Here is a 14,431-nt window from a genome sequence, read left to right as displayed (position 1 = left end):
GGCAGTGGGCAGGGCTTATCTGCATCAATGCATGAAGCTGTTATTCATTCATATTTCATGGCTCAGTAATAGTCCATCTAGGCACCTACCACATTTCTTTATCCCTTTTTGAATTGATTGACTCTCAAGGGGTTTTTTCATCCCTTCCTCCATGACCATAAGATTGAGGATCATTTCTGGATGAAGGATCTTGATATCCTATCTCTATAATGACTTCAAATGAAATGGTAGGGTACACAATCAGTTCTCCCCTCCAGGGCTCTCCCCAGGAGAGGGTGAAGGGTGCATCCTGGTGTCATAGTTTGAGCCTCTTGAGGAACCCCACATTGAGGGACATCTATCTTTTCTTCTACCTGCTTTCTGGATAAGCTCTGGATGGGATGGAGGGGGCAGGTAGGAGGAGCTGGTCCTCAGCATCATCAGGTCAGCATAAGATGGATTTTTTTTGCCTTGGCTCTGTCCTTTCCCAGATTCTTTGTTCAGGATTCTGGTGAGACAGATCTTTCACCTTGTACTCATCAGGTCTCATAGAAAATTTTTCAGTTCTGCATTTGTCCTGTGTCAGGGTTCTACATGGTTAAGGAAAGGAAGAAATTGAGTTGCAATACACCATTTCTATATTTTTTCTATTATGGTGTGATGTACCATATCTAAAGGTGAGTGGGTGAAATTAATATTTACAACTAAAATAATTATCAGAAATGGAAACCATCTATGCATTCCTGCTGCCTACCTCTGCCTCTGCTCCCAAGCAAACCCATCTCCCCAAGCAAACAGGATCATGAAATTAACATTGGCCCTCTATTACTTTTCTTTACATTCTTTCTGCCTAGGGACAACTCCCCCCCAAAATTCTAGCAGATTTGAAATAGTGAGTCTCAATCCCCCCCAAAATAAATCAGTTGAGTAAGGAACAGGCAATGTGTCTTAGGTGAGGCCACCCAGAGACATTAAGCTTAACTGAGACTTTGGGTCAGTGTCCACTGAGCTTCCCCAGGGGTTTCCCAGAGCCCCTTCTGTCAAAGACAGGTGAGGCCACAGGGAATGAAAAAGAGACCCATTGTTTGGCCTCTGGCATTGTGGTGCAGGCCACCAAACCAGCTCCTACCAGGAACCTCAGCAGGACATGAGTTGCCCCATATTTCATGCTGCTTATTGTGGAGACATGGAAGCTTTCCTGACTTGATAGGTTATACATGGAGGCTGCCTCCTAAGCATTGGGAGCCTGAAGGCAGGCACCAGGCTGGGAGAAGGCCAAAGCTTTGTGTGCCTGAAGGCAGGCACCAATTTAGATAAGGGTAAAGTCACCGGGCTCCTTCTGTACTCCTGTCTCCTGCTCCTACTATCTCCCATCTAGCCCCAAAGAGATTGTCCCTTGAGATCAAAGACATGCAATCACACCTTATGGATTTAGAAAAAAATGCACCCTCCCTGAAATACCTGAAAACAGTCACATAGGAGACTGCCTTGTATGCTATAAAAACCTGTAGGAGTGAGTAGAATAAAACTTTCTTTTGCATGAACACAGAGATGGAGTCAGCTCCCTTCTTTCACAATTGGTGCCCCATGTGAGGATTTCCAATCCTGACCATGACATTTGGAAGCTGCACAGTAAGTACAATCGATTGTCTCATGGTTGTTCAGTAGTTTCAGCCACTCAACCATATGGGTCGGTCTCTCAGTGTTCCCCAGCACTGGTACGTGTTAATTTTACAATGGCCATTGCAGGCTAGTGGAGCTTCTGTTTCAGAAGATAATTTGTACTCTTTATTGCATGATGTTGTTCAACATAACCCTTGGTTTCCTGAGGAAGGCTCATTAGACTTAGATGTGTGGGAGTGCATAGGATGAAATTTAAAGCACCACTTTGAGCGAGGACAGAAAGTTTCCTCTAAAACATTTACTACATGGGCTCTTGTTTACACTGCCCTGGCCCCTCTTCATATTGCCAAGACTGAGAGTTCTGAAACAGGTCCCTAAAAAAGAAACTGCTGCTCTCTCTGATGAATGCCTTCCACCCCCCAAGCCCTTGGCCCCCATACTGCCAGCTGATAAAGGTGGAAGGGAAATGACTATGGCCTTGCTCCCTCCCCTTTCTCCTTTACCACTGCCACCACCACCTCTCCCTTCCAGAGGTTCTGTGCCTATTTGACAAAGCTGTCTATGTGAAGCAGCATTAGCCAGCAATCTTTGCCCCATTATGCTTAATCAGCTGCCCAGAAATTTTTCCTAGAGTACTGGGACTGGGAAGTCCAAGTGGAAGCACCCACCACAAACCAACAGCAAATGCATCTAAGTTAAGGTAGCTTTGCAATTCAAACTTTCCCTGTATTGGGTAAGTGTGTAATTTTGTGTTTATTGTCTTCACTTTGCTTTCCTTTGCTTTGATTAGTCTATTGTGTAGTAAGGCTAGTTAAGTTGCTCCAAGGGTCATGCATGCAAACTCAGTGGGTTTGAGCCCCACTAACCATAGCCTCAAATTTGTAGTTCTCCTTTTAAATTTTATGCAGTTTGCACAGTTTGCATTTGTGTGAAAAACCAGTGTCATAAAATAACATCTCTACTGAGGAATGTGAAATGAAGCTGGGATGGATAGGAATGTGGGATGAAGCCTAGATGAATACAAAAAGTTGTAGAAGGTTTGTAGAGTGGAAAATTTATTTCTGTAGTCAAGGTTGAAAATAAACACAAAAAGCTGTAAAAAGTTTGTAAAAACAATTATTTCTGTGGTCAAAGTTAAAAAATGGTAAAAACTAGTAATAACACTGCTTAACAATAAAACCTCACAACTTAAAGAAAAAAAGTGGTTTTATAAAACCAAATAGCATTAAATACTTTAACCACCACCCAAAGCAGTAATTAATACTCAATGTTGTGGGTATGTGCCTAATACTTCACAAAATATAAAACATTCCTCACCATACTGCAAGCTCCTCATGTTACAGTCTCCTGTTGTTTTTATTTTTTTTAAATTTTCCTTAAATTATTAAAGTGTTATTTCTTGATAAAAGGTTATAAAAGTGTTTTTCTGAATAATCAGTGTAGGATGCAAAAAGTCTCTTTTATCAAAATAACTTCTTGCACTCAACATATGTTAAATTTATCATGTCCCTGGTTGTTTAAAAATATTTTCTCAGTTTAAAAAAAAAAACTGCCTTTTCCTTAATTTTAACTGAATAAAATATATATATATACTGTTTCAAACCTAAAAACTTTTAACATTTTACTTTCTCAAGGTCAAACCCTAAAGAATATCTTTTTATTTCCAACAATTACAAAGTTTGTTCTTTCACCTTGGAAAATAAATAAACTACTAAAAATAATGTCATGTAATATGTTATAAATTGCAGAAAAAATGTTTAGACAATGTTATAAAAATTAAAAACTTCTAACCTTCTTTTGGTTATTAATGTGCATAGCATCAAACAACAATGTAATAATGCTAATTATAATTTCAGTTATTTTTAAAAGGTTTTCTGTCACAAAACAGCCCAATAGAACCCTGAAGCCCAGTGTCCTGTTTCCCAGAGGACCAATGATGCTGTGCTATAACAACTGTACAAAAAAGATACCTCCCAAAGCTGACTCCAGTGTGGATGAAACAGCCTAAGAAGATGTGGTGCCCAGTCCTGAAACCCCCACAAGATCCCTATGAATGAGCTTTGTGTCATTACATCAAATTGTAAACATGGTTAAAAAGGGGGAGATGTGGAGACATGGAAGGTTCCCGGGCTTGATAGGTTATACAGGGATACTGCCTCCTAAGCATTGGGAGCCTGGAGTCAGGCACCAGACTTGGAGAAGGCCAAAACTTTGTGTGCCTGAAGGCAGGCACCAGTTTAGATAAGGGTAAAGTCACTGGGCTCCTTCCATGCTCCTGTCTCCTGCTCCTACTAGCCCCAAAGACATTATCCCTTGAGATCAAAGATATGCAATCACATCTTATGGCTTTAGAAAAAATGCACCCTCCCTAAAATAGCTGAAAACAGTCACATAGGAGACTGCCTTGTATGCTATAAAAAACCTGTAGGAATGAGTAGAATAAAACTTTCTTTTGCATAAACACAGAGATGGAGTCAGTTCCCTTCTTTCACAGCTTATATCTACATAGTCCCCAGGTGTGGCTTGAGAACACTGAGAACACTTCTGCAGGAGGGGAAAAGATGATGATTCCAGGCTGATGTGGGGTCAGGGTATGCAGGAGAAACAGGAAATTCTTCAGATTATAACCAAGACAAGCCTAGTACAGGTTGGGAAGTTCTGATAAGAACCTTTGAAAATCTGCACACACCAGGAAGCCCATTGTTGGGTTTCCATGATGGTGTCATTGCCTCTAGCACCTTAGCAAAGCATTGTCTTCTGACATCAGCCTTTCAGTCCCCTGCCTTTCAGGGAAGAATCTGGATCACAGATGATGACTGGAGAGAGGCAGCCACAGAATCAGAAGCCAGGAGGCTCACAGTGGTCTCCTTATGAAACACCAAGCCCAACACTCTCATCTCCCTCATTCAGGAAATTTCTCCATAGAAACATCTCAGGGCAGTGGGGTTTATTGTCTACATTTCTCATATATGGACACAAATGCTGAGAAAGGACTGATCAGTTAGACTAGAGTGGAAAGGGCAGAATATGGAGAAGCAAGACTCTGGGACATTTGACCCCTGCCTGTTGCTCCTACTCACCTCCAAGGGCTCCCTGAGTGGTGTGGGATTGCCCCAACTTTAGTGGGACTTGACAGGCAGATGCTTCAGCCCCAATGGAGTGGGCAAGTCTACACTGGGGGAGACCCACTCACAGTAACTCTTGGGATGTTCATGTGGACAAAATGTAAAGAAAGGGCAGGTGTTACTTGTGGGTGGGCAGCCCCTCTCCTCACAGCCATGGACCCATAAAGGGTCTGGGCCCAGCCAAGGGCCCCAGGGGAGTTTCCCAGCCTGAGAGGGGCCCTGAGGCACAGCCCTTGCCCAGCAGGGAAACAGCTCCTCAGGGCCTTCCCTCCCATGGGTCAGGACAGGGGAAGGGAACCACTTCCAGTGAGAGCCACAGTCAGCAGCATGCAGGGCTCTCCTTTCTGAGGAAATGGCTTTCATCAGATGCAAACCATCTTTTCTCTCAATATTCTTAAGGAAGAATTTGTCAAGGTGTCTGTCCCATACAAATTAAAAATGCAGTTTTGAACTTGATAAGCATCAGATTGGATTTTGATGTTTCATACAGAAGTTGCTGTCAATTCTAGAGGAGAGATCAAGCCCCATATAGAGATGACATGTCTGGGAGGTAACCAATTTTCAGAAACTTATTAGGGTTACAGATTTCTGGGCCCAGGAAAAGTGAAGTTGGAGCCATGATCTAAATAAATCAAAAAAGAGCATTTGCATGTCTAAAATATCCAATCCATCTCTAGAGAATGGGGTCAAAGGCACCCATCCTGCAAATAACACCCACTGATGACCTCAGGGTGTTCCTGGGCTCAGGGTCCCAGGGTCTCCTCAGATTGAGGTCAAGGTAATGGTCACCTGTGCTCTGTCCTAGAGGCTCCCCTGGCAAAGAAGCTGCTTCCCTGCTCTTTGGAAGAATCCATTTCCTTGTTGCTGTTGGCTGAGGGCCTGGCTCTTTGCAGACTGTGGGCTCCCCTTTCTCCCCTGCCCCTGGGGGAGCTCAGGGTCCCTTGCCTCATGGCTTCTCCATATGGGAAAGTTCACATAGGGGTCAGCACTTCTTCAGGGCCAGCAGGAGGTGCTCTTTCTGCAGTTTTCCAATATGGGGACATTTACAATATAGGAGATAGTGTGCGTGGCCCTCCTGTTACACTTGCTGTATTTTATTGGTTCAAAGCTAGCTGGCATTTTCATCCACATTTGATGGAAGGGGTTTTTGCAAGTGTGTGACACATTGGAGTCACCACATTCCCACTCCATGAACACAGACCTTTTTATCCATCAAAATTCATTTTTTTTTTTTTTGGTGTCTTAAAAGAAAGTTCTGTAAGTTTTGTTGAAGGCATGGATAAAATTATGAACTTTTTCCTACCCTTTCTTGATCTCACCACTTGCCCCATCCTTATTTCAGAATCTCAACCTGGGAACATTTCTGTGATCAACTGATTATCTGTTCAAAACCAGCCCTGCCCTTGCTGTTCTAACAATTGTTTTGAACCAAATCTTTTTCCTCTATTCACTTCTTTCTTAGGATGCATTCAACATCAATGGATCCAATAATTTCCACTAACAAGGCCTGAACAACATTGCAGTATAGTGACATATTTTCCTAAACACATCAACCTTTATGGCATATTGCAATGATGGAATGCAGAAGTAAACCTGAAAATCCAACTATATTTTAGGTCACCTCAGTAATTGTTTTCAATAAGGACTTGGATGCTGGGAAGGAAATTTTTGTTATAAAGATGCCAGAAATCTGCTTTCTCTTTAGAAGTTGAGAGGAAAATTTTGCCTTCCTGACCTCTATTGCTTTTATTCATATATTATTTAAACCTGGTCTTTCAAGCAGCATAGCTCCTCTATACAGACCTCAAAAATGAAGGGGCAGAGGAGAAGACAAGTTCAGATGTGTCTGTCTGGAGTGTGGCCTGTATTTGGATCCAGGCAATAGAAAGATGTCACTTGAGCCTCATCGTGGAGGTGAGGCTAGGAAAATCCCCACCTCCAGACTCAAAATGCCCCTGTCCACACTTCAGGTTTGCCTGCATTTTTCCTCTCTCTTGGCCTATTTTCAGGAGTCTGTGTGTTGCTGACATTATGATTCTCATTAACAAATAATCTGGGGATTTCAGGCTAAAAAATGAAGAAGGAGAAAATTAAAAGAGACAAAGTTTTATAATGGAAGTGTCTAAACTGAATATTAAGGTGTGAGCTTGCTACAGCCAAGAGGAATGCTTTGAAGAATGCATATGTGCTGAGAGCAGAGCTGCAGATGAGAGACAATTGAAGACAGCAATTGAAAGCAGACTCTTGCTCTGGAGAAGCTAAGAGAGGACAAACACCCCAAGAGCAACTAAGAGTGCCATTTTGAAGAGGAGCTGTGGCCTAGAGAGGAATGTCCTGGAAGAAAGACATTTTGAAACCAGAACTTGGAGCAGATGCCAGCCTTGTGCCTTCCCAGCTAACAGAGGTTTTCTGGATGCCATTGGCCATCCTCCAGTGAAGGTACCCAATTATTGATTTGTTACCTTGGATGCTTTATGGCCTTAAGATGGTAATTGTGTAACCAAATAAACACCCTTTATAAAACCCAATCCATTTCTGTTATTTGCATAATGGGCAGCAGTAGAAATCTAGAACACTGGCTCACCATCCCATTCCTATTACAGTTTCTATGTCTTATCTCTCTCTTGGTGCCCCTTTAATCCAAGTCTTTTGGGTGAAAGGGAAGTTTTCACAAGAAGGAAGTGGGCTCAGGCCCAGGTTCTCAGGATGTTCAGAGGTAACTGGTGCTGAGGACAAACCGAACATCCTTATGCAGACAAGGAGGCAGGTCTGAAGGGAGCCCCTGGACAGGCACCCACAGGGGGAACCACAGGATGACAGGGGCTCTGTGGTCCTAGCTCCATATACATAACCCAGGAACAGATACCATCCCTGGGTTTTCATTTCATGTTCCTTTCTCCAGACTGTACTGCTTGGATCTCTCCTCAAGTTTCATCCTTCCAAGGCCTTTTCTAAAGTCCAGGCCCCTGGGTTTGGTCCCCTGCTCTTCTCCAGGGCAGGTGCCTTCTCCAGGTGCAGGAAGTACTGTTTTCCACTAGAGGGCACTGTGGGCCCAGAAATGGCTGCTGTGGAAGGTCTCACAGAAGGAAGATGGGGCCGGGGGCTGTGCCACAGTGAAACAGGTACGCTATGAAGGAGGGTACTGAAGTGGGATGTGAGAACCAGGGCTGGCATTTGCTAAGGAGGAAAACAAGCTTGTAAGTTGGTTGTGACAGAATCTGAGGAATGTATTCAAGTTCCCTGCAGTTGCTGTGGGGATAGTGTCCTTATGGGATGTGGCAGGAAGCAGGAGGACACAGTGGGAGCCCCTGCCCCTCCTGCTGATGCTCCTGACTTGCCACTTGGCAGCAGTGGACAGATCTTAGGAAGGACAGGAGGCAGCATCAACAGGATTTGCTTTTGGTTTGTAAAGGGTTTGTGGTAATGGAGGGTCCAAGGGTCACTTCTAGAACTCCGCCTTGACCTCTGAGTTTGGGAAGAAAGAGAGAGGAAAAGTTATGAAAAAACATTTTTAAGAAATTTTATTGACAGAATAGAATTGAAATATTTTTTTAAAAATCTGGTACAGAATAAAGGGTGTCATGTAGTCCTATTCACAAAAAGTGTATCTATATCTATATCTATATCTATATCTATATCATCATTTATTTATATCTATAACTATATATAATACATTTCCCATATTCATTCAATAACTTTTTGGAAATCCCCTCTATGGACTTGACACTCTGGGATGCAGGCATAGAATCATGAGCATCTCCCTGTAGCTGCCCCTACTGGAGTCAATTTATATTTATCTTGGCAAATGCCCTTGTGGTTGACACTGGAGTTTGATCACCAAGGAACAGAGCCCTGGGGACCACAGGGGCTGGGGAGGGAGGACTGCCCCTGGGGAGAACTCCCTTTTCCTCTTGGAGGCCCTGGGAGGGACTGGCCTGGGCCAGGGGCAGGGAGCCCTTGTGTAGGCCCCAGGGTCACTCCCACAGTCCCGGGGCTCACACAAGTCTGCAAGGGCTGGGGGAAAGCTGGGACTCAGTGGCCTGAGTGACTGCACAGCAGCTCTGTGTCTCTGGGGACCAGCCTGAGAGCCTTTTAAAGGAGAACACATTTCTCAGCCACACCCTCCTGGCTGAGGTGCAGGAGGCAGGACACTCTGTAGGTCCCACATCAAGGCTCGATCACCATAGGGGGCAGTGATGAAAGTCAGGGCTCAGTGAGCTGATTTGCATGAAGTCCTCCCCAACACCCAGGCAGCCTGGGGGATAAAGTCCCTGCATCTGTCCTGCCCACCTGTGGGTCTCAGAGGGCAGAGCTCTGGGTGCCTCCACTATGGCCTGGGCTCCCCTCCTCCTCATGCTTCTTGCTCATGGCATAGGTGAGACACCCCATTTTGGGTACATGGGTGACCCCTTTCTTCATTCCTTCTCTGGCCCACTTGGAGCCTTGGCCCTGAACTGTCTTTCTTTTCCTTTTCAGGGTCCTGGGCTCAGTCTGCCCTGACTCAGCCTCCCTCAGTGTCTGGGTCCCTGGGACAGACGGTCACCATCTCCTGTGCTGGAAGCAGCAGTGACATTGGGAAATATAACTATGTGTCCTGGTACCAACAGCACCCGGGCACAGCCCCCAAACTCCTCATTTATGCTGTTAGTAATCGGCCTTCAGGAATCCCTGACAGATTCTCTGGCTCCAAGTCTGGGAACACGGCCTCCCTGACCATCACTGGGCTCCTGTCTGAGGATGAGGCAGATTATCACTGTGAATCATATGCAGGCAGCAACACTCTCCACAGTGGTCCAAGTTCATGGGGAAGTGAGACAAAAACCTCCTTCTGATATCTGCTGCCTCTTCTGGTCATCTGCAGGGCTGCAAGTGCTTCCATATGTTAAAACCACTGAAAACATTCTTGCTTCTTAAAATGAACTTGATAAGAGAAGCCAACACCCAAAGATTGTGACTTGGGAAAATTAAAATAAATTCTCCTTCCTTCCTCTGAATTGGCCCAAGGTTGCCGATTTGATTTTGCTCTTCAGTGGCAAGAACAGGGAAGGGAGAGTGGCCTCATTTAGCGTGAGATGATTCAGGGCAACCTGCACTGTGGTGTCTTCTCTGCACCTCAGGGGGGAGGTATTCCACCGATTTACCATATTAATTAGAAGCAAATCACCATTTCCAATCACATAGTGGGGGGTAATGCAAGGAGGTGAATCACTGGGGTGACCAAAGTGTTCACCCTCCACAGACCATAAAAAAGAACTTTTTTCCTTTTCAAACCCACCTTTTTCCCTTTGATTTTTCGTTGTTTTATTTATTTTTTTTTAGTTTCTTAAGGTGGAAGGTGAGATCATGATTTGAGCTCTTTTTTTCTATGTAAATTTCTTGTGAGCACTGTTGTACCCATATTTCACAAATTTTTGTATCTTATATTTTCCATTTTAATTCAATTAAAATATATTCAGATTTCCTTTTGTACTTTCTCTTTGACCCATGTGTTACCTAGAAGTTTCTTTTTTTTAATTTCCAAATATTTGGGGATTTTCCAGATATCTTTCTAATGTTGATTTCTAGTTTAATTCCATAATTATATTATTTGTAACTCCATAATAATCAGAGACAAACTACAGAGAGTGTATTTTGTATGATTTAAATCTTTTAAATTTATTATAACTTGTCACATGGTTAGATCTGTTTTACCTTATTTGTGACATCTTACAAGCTGTTCATTTTAAGTGACAACTAGGACTTGCTATGGGAGAACTGGAGGCATTTTCAAAGTTCTCTGACTTGACCCCCAACAGTTGTCCCTTGCTCTCAGTCCTGCCACTTGCTCCAAGCTTGAGGTTTTCTCAGGACTTCTGTTTTGGGGAAAACCTATGTAGAGTTATTCTAGGCTGGCCTGTCTGCCTGTGCTGATTCACAGGCCAGTCAGCTCTTCTGATTTTGCCCTCTGTCTTATCCTATACTGTTCATTTTCTCATGTGACAAATATTTATTGAGCTCTGCTGTGTGTAAAACATATGCATTTTATGTATTTCAGACCTATTAGCCTTAGTTTCTGGCCCTTTGATGGTATCTTTATCTGTTTTCTAGCACAGTTGTGTTCCCCCTACCCCTTATTTATTTAATTTTTTTTTTTGTTGAGATTGTTCAGATACCATACAACAATCCAAAGATCCAAAGTGTACAATCAATTGCCCACAGCACCACCATACAGCTGTCATCTATCAACACAATTTTTTCTCAATTTTTAGAACATTTTCACTGCTCCAGAAAAGAAATAAAGACAAAAAAAAAGGAAACTCAGATCCTCCCATAACCCTAACCATGCCCCCCTCCGTTATTGATTCATAGTTTTGGTATAGTACATTTGTTACTGTTGATGAAAGAATGTTAAATACTAAGTGTAGTATATAGTTTGCAATAGGTATATATTTTTTCCCTATATGCATCTCTGTTATTAACTTCTAGTTATAGTGACATACATTTGTTCTAGTTGTGAGAGAGATTTCTAATATTTGCATTGTCCAACACAAGATTCAGTTTTATATATTCCCATCTTTCAACCTCCAACTTTCCATCTGGTGACATACATGACTCTGAGCTTCCTCTTTCCAGCACCTTCCCACACCTTTCAGCACTGTTAGTTATTCTCACAGCATGCTACCATCACCCCTGTCCATTTCCAAACATTTAAGTTCACTCTATTTGAACATTCTGCTCAGAATAAGCAACCGCTCCCCATTCTTTAGCTTCATTTCTATATCCTGGTAACTTATATTTCATTTCTATGAGTTTAGTTGATATCAACCATATCAACCATATAATTAGTTCATATCAGTGAGACCCTGCAATATACGCCTTTATGTGTCTGTCTTATTTCACTCAATATAGTGCCCTCAAAGTTTCTTAATCAACCCATTTCTTTTAAGATAGTTTTCTTCACACACTATACATTCCGTCCTAAGTAAACAATTGGTTCCCTGTATAGTCACATATTTAAGTACTGAGCACCATCACCACTCTCTATATAAGGACATCTCCATTTCTTCCACAAAGATGGAGGAAGAGTCAAAGGAGGCAGAAGGCAAAAAAAAAAAAAAAAAAAAAAAAAAATAAAAAAAAAAGAAAGAAAGAAAGAAATTTTCATTTATTATTTCCTCTATTACTGCTTCTGCCCCTTTCCCTTCTCTTCTTCTTCTGGGACACCAGTGACACATACATTCTTGCTTTTCATTTTGTCTTTAAGTTCTCAGAAATGTGGCTCATATTTTTCCATTCTTTTCTCTATCTGTTCTTTTGCATGCAGGATTTCAGGTGCCTTGTTCTCCAGTTCCTGAGTGTTTTCTTCTGCCTCTTGAGATGTGCTGTTGCATGTTTCCAAGTGTCTTTCATCTCTTGTGTTTTGCCTTTCATTTCCATAGATTCTGCCAGTTGGTTTTTTGAACTTTCAATTTCTTCCTTATGTAGAAATTCTGTGTTTTCAGTATATGGTTCAGCTCTTTCACCGTATCTTCCCTAAACTTTTTTAATTGACTTATTAGTTGCTTCAATTCCTGTATCACAGTTGAAGTGTAATTTTGTTCCTTTGACTAGGCCTTAACTTCATTTTTCCTAGTGTAGGTTGTAGTTTTCTGTTGTCTAGGCATGGTTTCCTTGATTACCCCAATCAGGTTTTCCCAGACCAGAATGTGCTCAGGTCCCAGAAGGAAGAAATATTCAGTATCCAGTTTCCCTGAGGGTGTGTCTTAGAAAATTGGTACACCCTGTGATGCCTCAGGTCACTGTGCTTTTCTGCCCAGCCAGTGGCATCTATCAACCTGTAGCTCCAGACTGGTGTAAAGAGGTGTGGCCCTTGGCTGCTTTCCCCCAGGCTCTGGGGCCTGGTTCTGAATAGAAGGCAGGCAGTAGAGCTGGGCCTCACCCCTTTCCTCTTAGAGAAGATAGACCCCATAGGGGGAGGTCATTAGCATTTCAATGGTCTCTCTCTGCCTGTGCTATCTCCACCCTTCTCTGGGTCACAGTACTGGGAACTGAAAATGACTGAGGCTTTCTCCACTGAGCTGAAAAAGGAACAGATAGACTCCTTCAGAGCTAGTCCAAGGTGACTCTCTGGCTTCCCAAGGTCAGTCATCACCCAAAGACTCTGTCTGCTTGTTGGAGATTCATACTTCATAGTGAACAGTCCACACTCACTAGTTAAAACCCCAATTGAAGTTCAGATGAGTGATTTCACTTACTGGGAGAGAGCTTCTCTCTGGCAACATGATGCTTTGCAGCTCAAGCTGTGGGGGGAGGGGTCCCCTGGATTGGATCCACAGTTTTTACTTACAGATTTTATGCTGTGATCTTGGACATTCCTCCCAATTCAGGCTGGTGTATGATGAGTGAATGGTCTCATTTGTCCCCCCCACAGTTGTTCCAGATTATTTACTAGTTGTTTCTGTTTTTTTTTCAGTTGTTCCATGGGGATGACTTAGCTTCCATTCCTCTCTATTTCACCATCTTAGATCCTCCTCTTTCCTTTGATTTTTAATACAATTTTATTGAAGTATATTCACATATCACACAATCGTCTAGAGTATACAATCATTCACAGAACCATCATATAGTTTTGCATTCATCGCAATCAATTTTTGAATATTTTCATTACTCAAAAAATAAAAATAAGGATAAAAATTCAAAAGAACATGCAAAATATCCAATACTCCTCCTCCATTATTCATTTAATTTTTGTCTCAATTTTTCTGCTCATTTGTCTGTGCACTAGATAAAGGGAGTGTGGGCCATAAGGGTTTCACAATCATACATTCACACTACACAAGGTATATAGTTATATGATCATCTTCAAAATTCAGGGATACTGGATTGCAGTTCAAAAGTTTCATTTATTTCCTTTTAGCTATTCTAATATACTAAAAATCAAAATGTAATATCTATATAATGCATAAGAATTACCTCCAGAATGAACTCTCAACTTCATTTGAAATCTCTCAGTCACTAAAACTTTATATTGTTTCTTTTCTCTTCCCCATTTTAGTCAAGAATGCCTTTTCAATCCCACAATGCCAAGGCCAGGTTCATCCCTGGGAGTCACATCCCATGTTGCCAGGTAGATTTATAGCCCTGGGAATAATGTCTCCCATAAGGGGGTGGACAGTGAGTTTACCTGCCAAGTTGGCTTAGAGAGAGGGGACAAATTTGAGCAAGAAAAGAGGTTCTCTGCTGGTGAAACTTGAGCAAAATTATAAGTAGGCTTAGCCTCTCCTTTGCAATAATAAGCTTCATAAGGCAGGCCCCAAGATTGAGGAGTTGGCCTGCAAAATTGGTAGTCCCCAATGCTTGCAAGAATATCAGGAATTCCCCAAGTGAGGAAGTTTAATGTTTCCACATTATTTCCCAGTCCCTCAAGGAGGCTTTGCAGATACTTCTTACTCTCTGACCAAATTACTCTGGGATGTATCAGCAATTAATGCTAACCTGTACAAACCAAACCAGCTCTCACCCCCTATTCAAGGTTCCATGTAATTATGGGGTTAAAATAAACTGATCATACAAGTTAAATCATATAGGGTGCTACAGAAAGTATAGATTTTGCACCAAATAGATGTCTCTTCCTTTGGTGTCACACAGATGTTGAGGTTTTTAAACAGTCAATATCAACTTTTCCCTTTAGTCTGGTTTACCTTAGTTCTAGTCAAGTCCATTTT

The 14,431-nt window shown here is 42.3% G+C and overlaps 1 gene segment (V, D, J or C); it reads left to right on the top strand.

The window, feature by feature from the left end:
• The first annotated feature begins 8,945 nt into the window (after positions 1-8,945).
• LOC119524975 lies at positions 8,946-9,559 on the top strand. The segment is given in 2 exon segments: positions 8,946-9,102; positions 9,204-9,559. Coding segments are annotated over 2 exon segments (402 nt in total).
• The last annotated feature ends 4,872 nt before the right edge of the window (positions 9,560-14,431 follow it).

The sequence above is a fragment of the Choloepus didactylus genome, assembly GCF_015220235.1.
Source record: "Choloepus didactylus isolate mChoDid1 chromosome 23 unlocalized genomic scaffold, mChoDid1.pri SUPER_23_unloc12, whole genome shotgun sequence".
In the NCBI taxonomy this organism is placed as follows: Eukaryota; Metazoa; Chordata; class Mammalia; order Pilosa; family Megalonychidae; genus Choloepus; species Choloepus didactylus.
The sequence above is the reverse complement of the archived record's forward strand: the minus strand, read 5'-3'. Positions and strand labels throughout refer to the sequence as shown.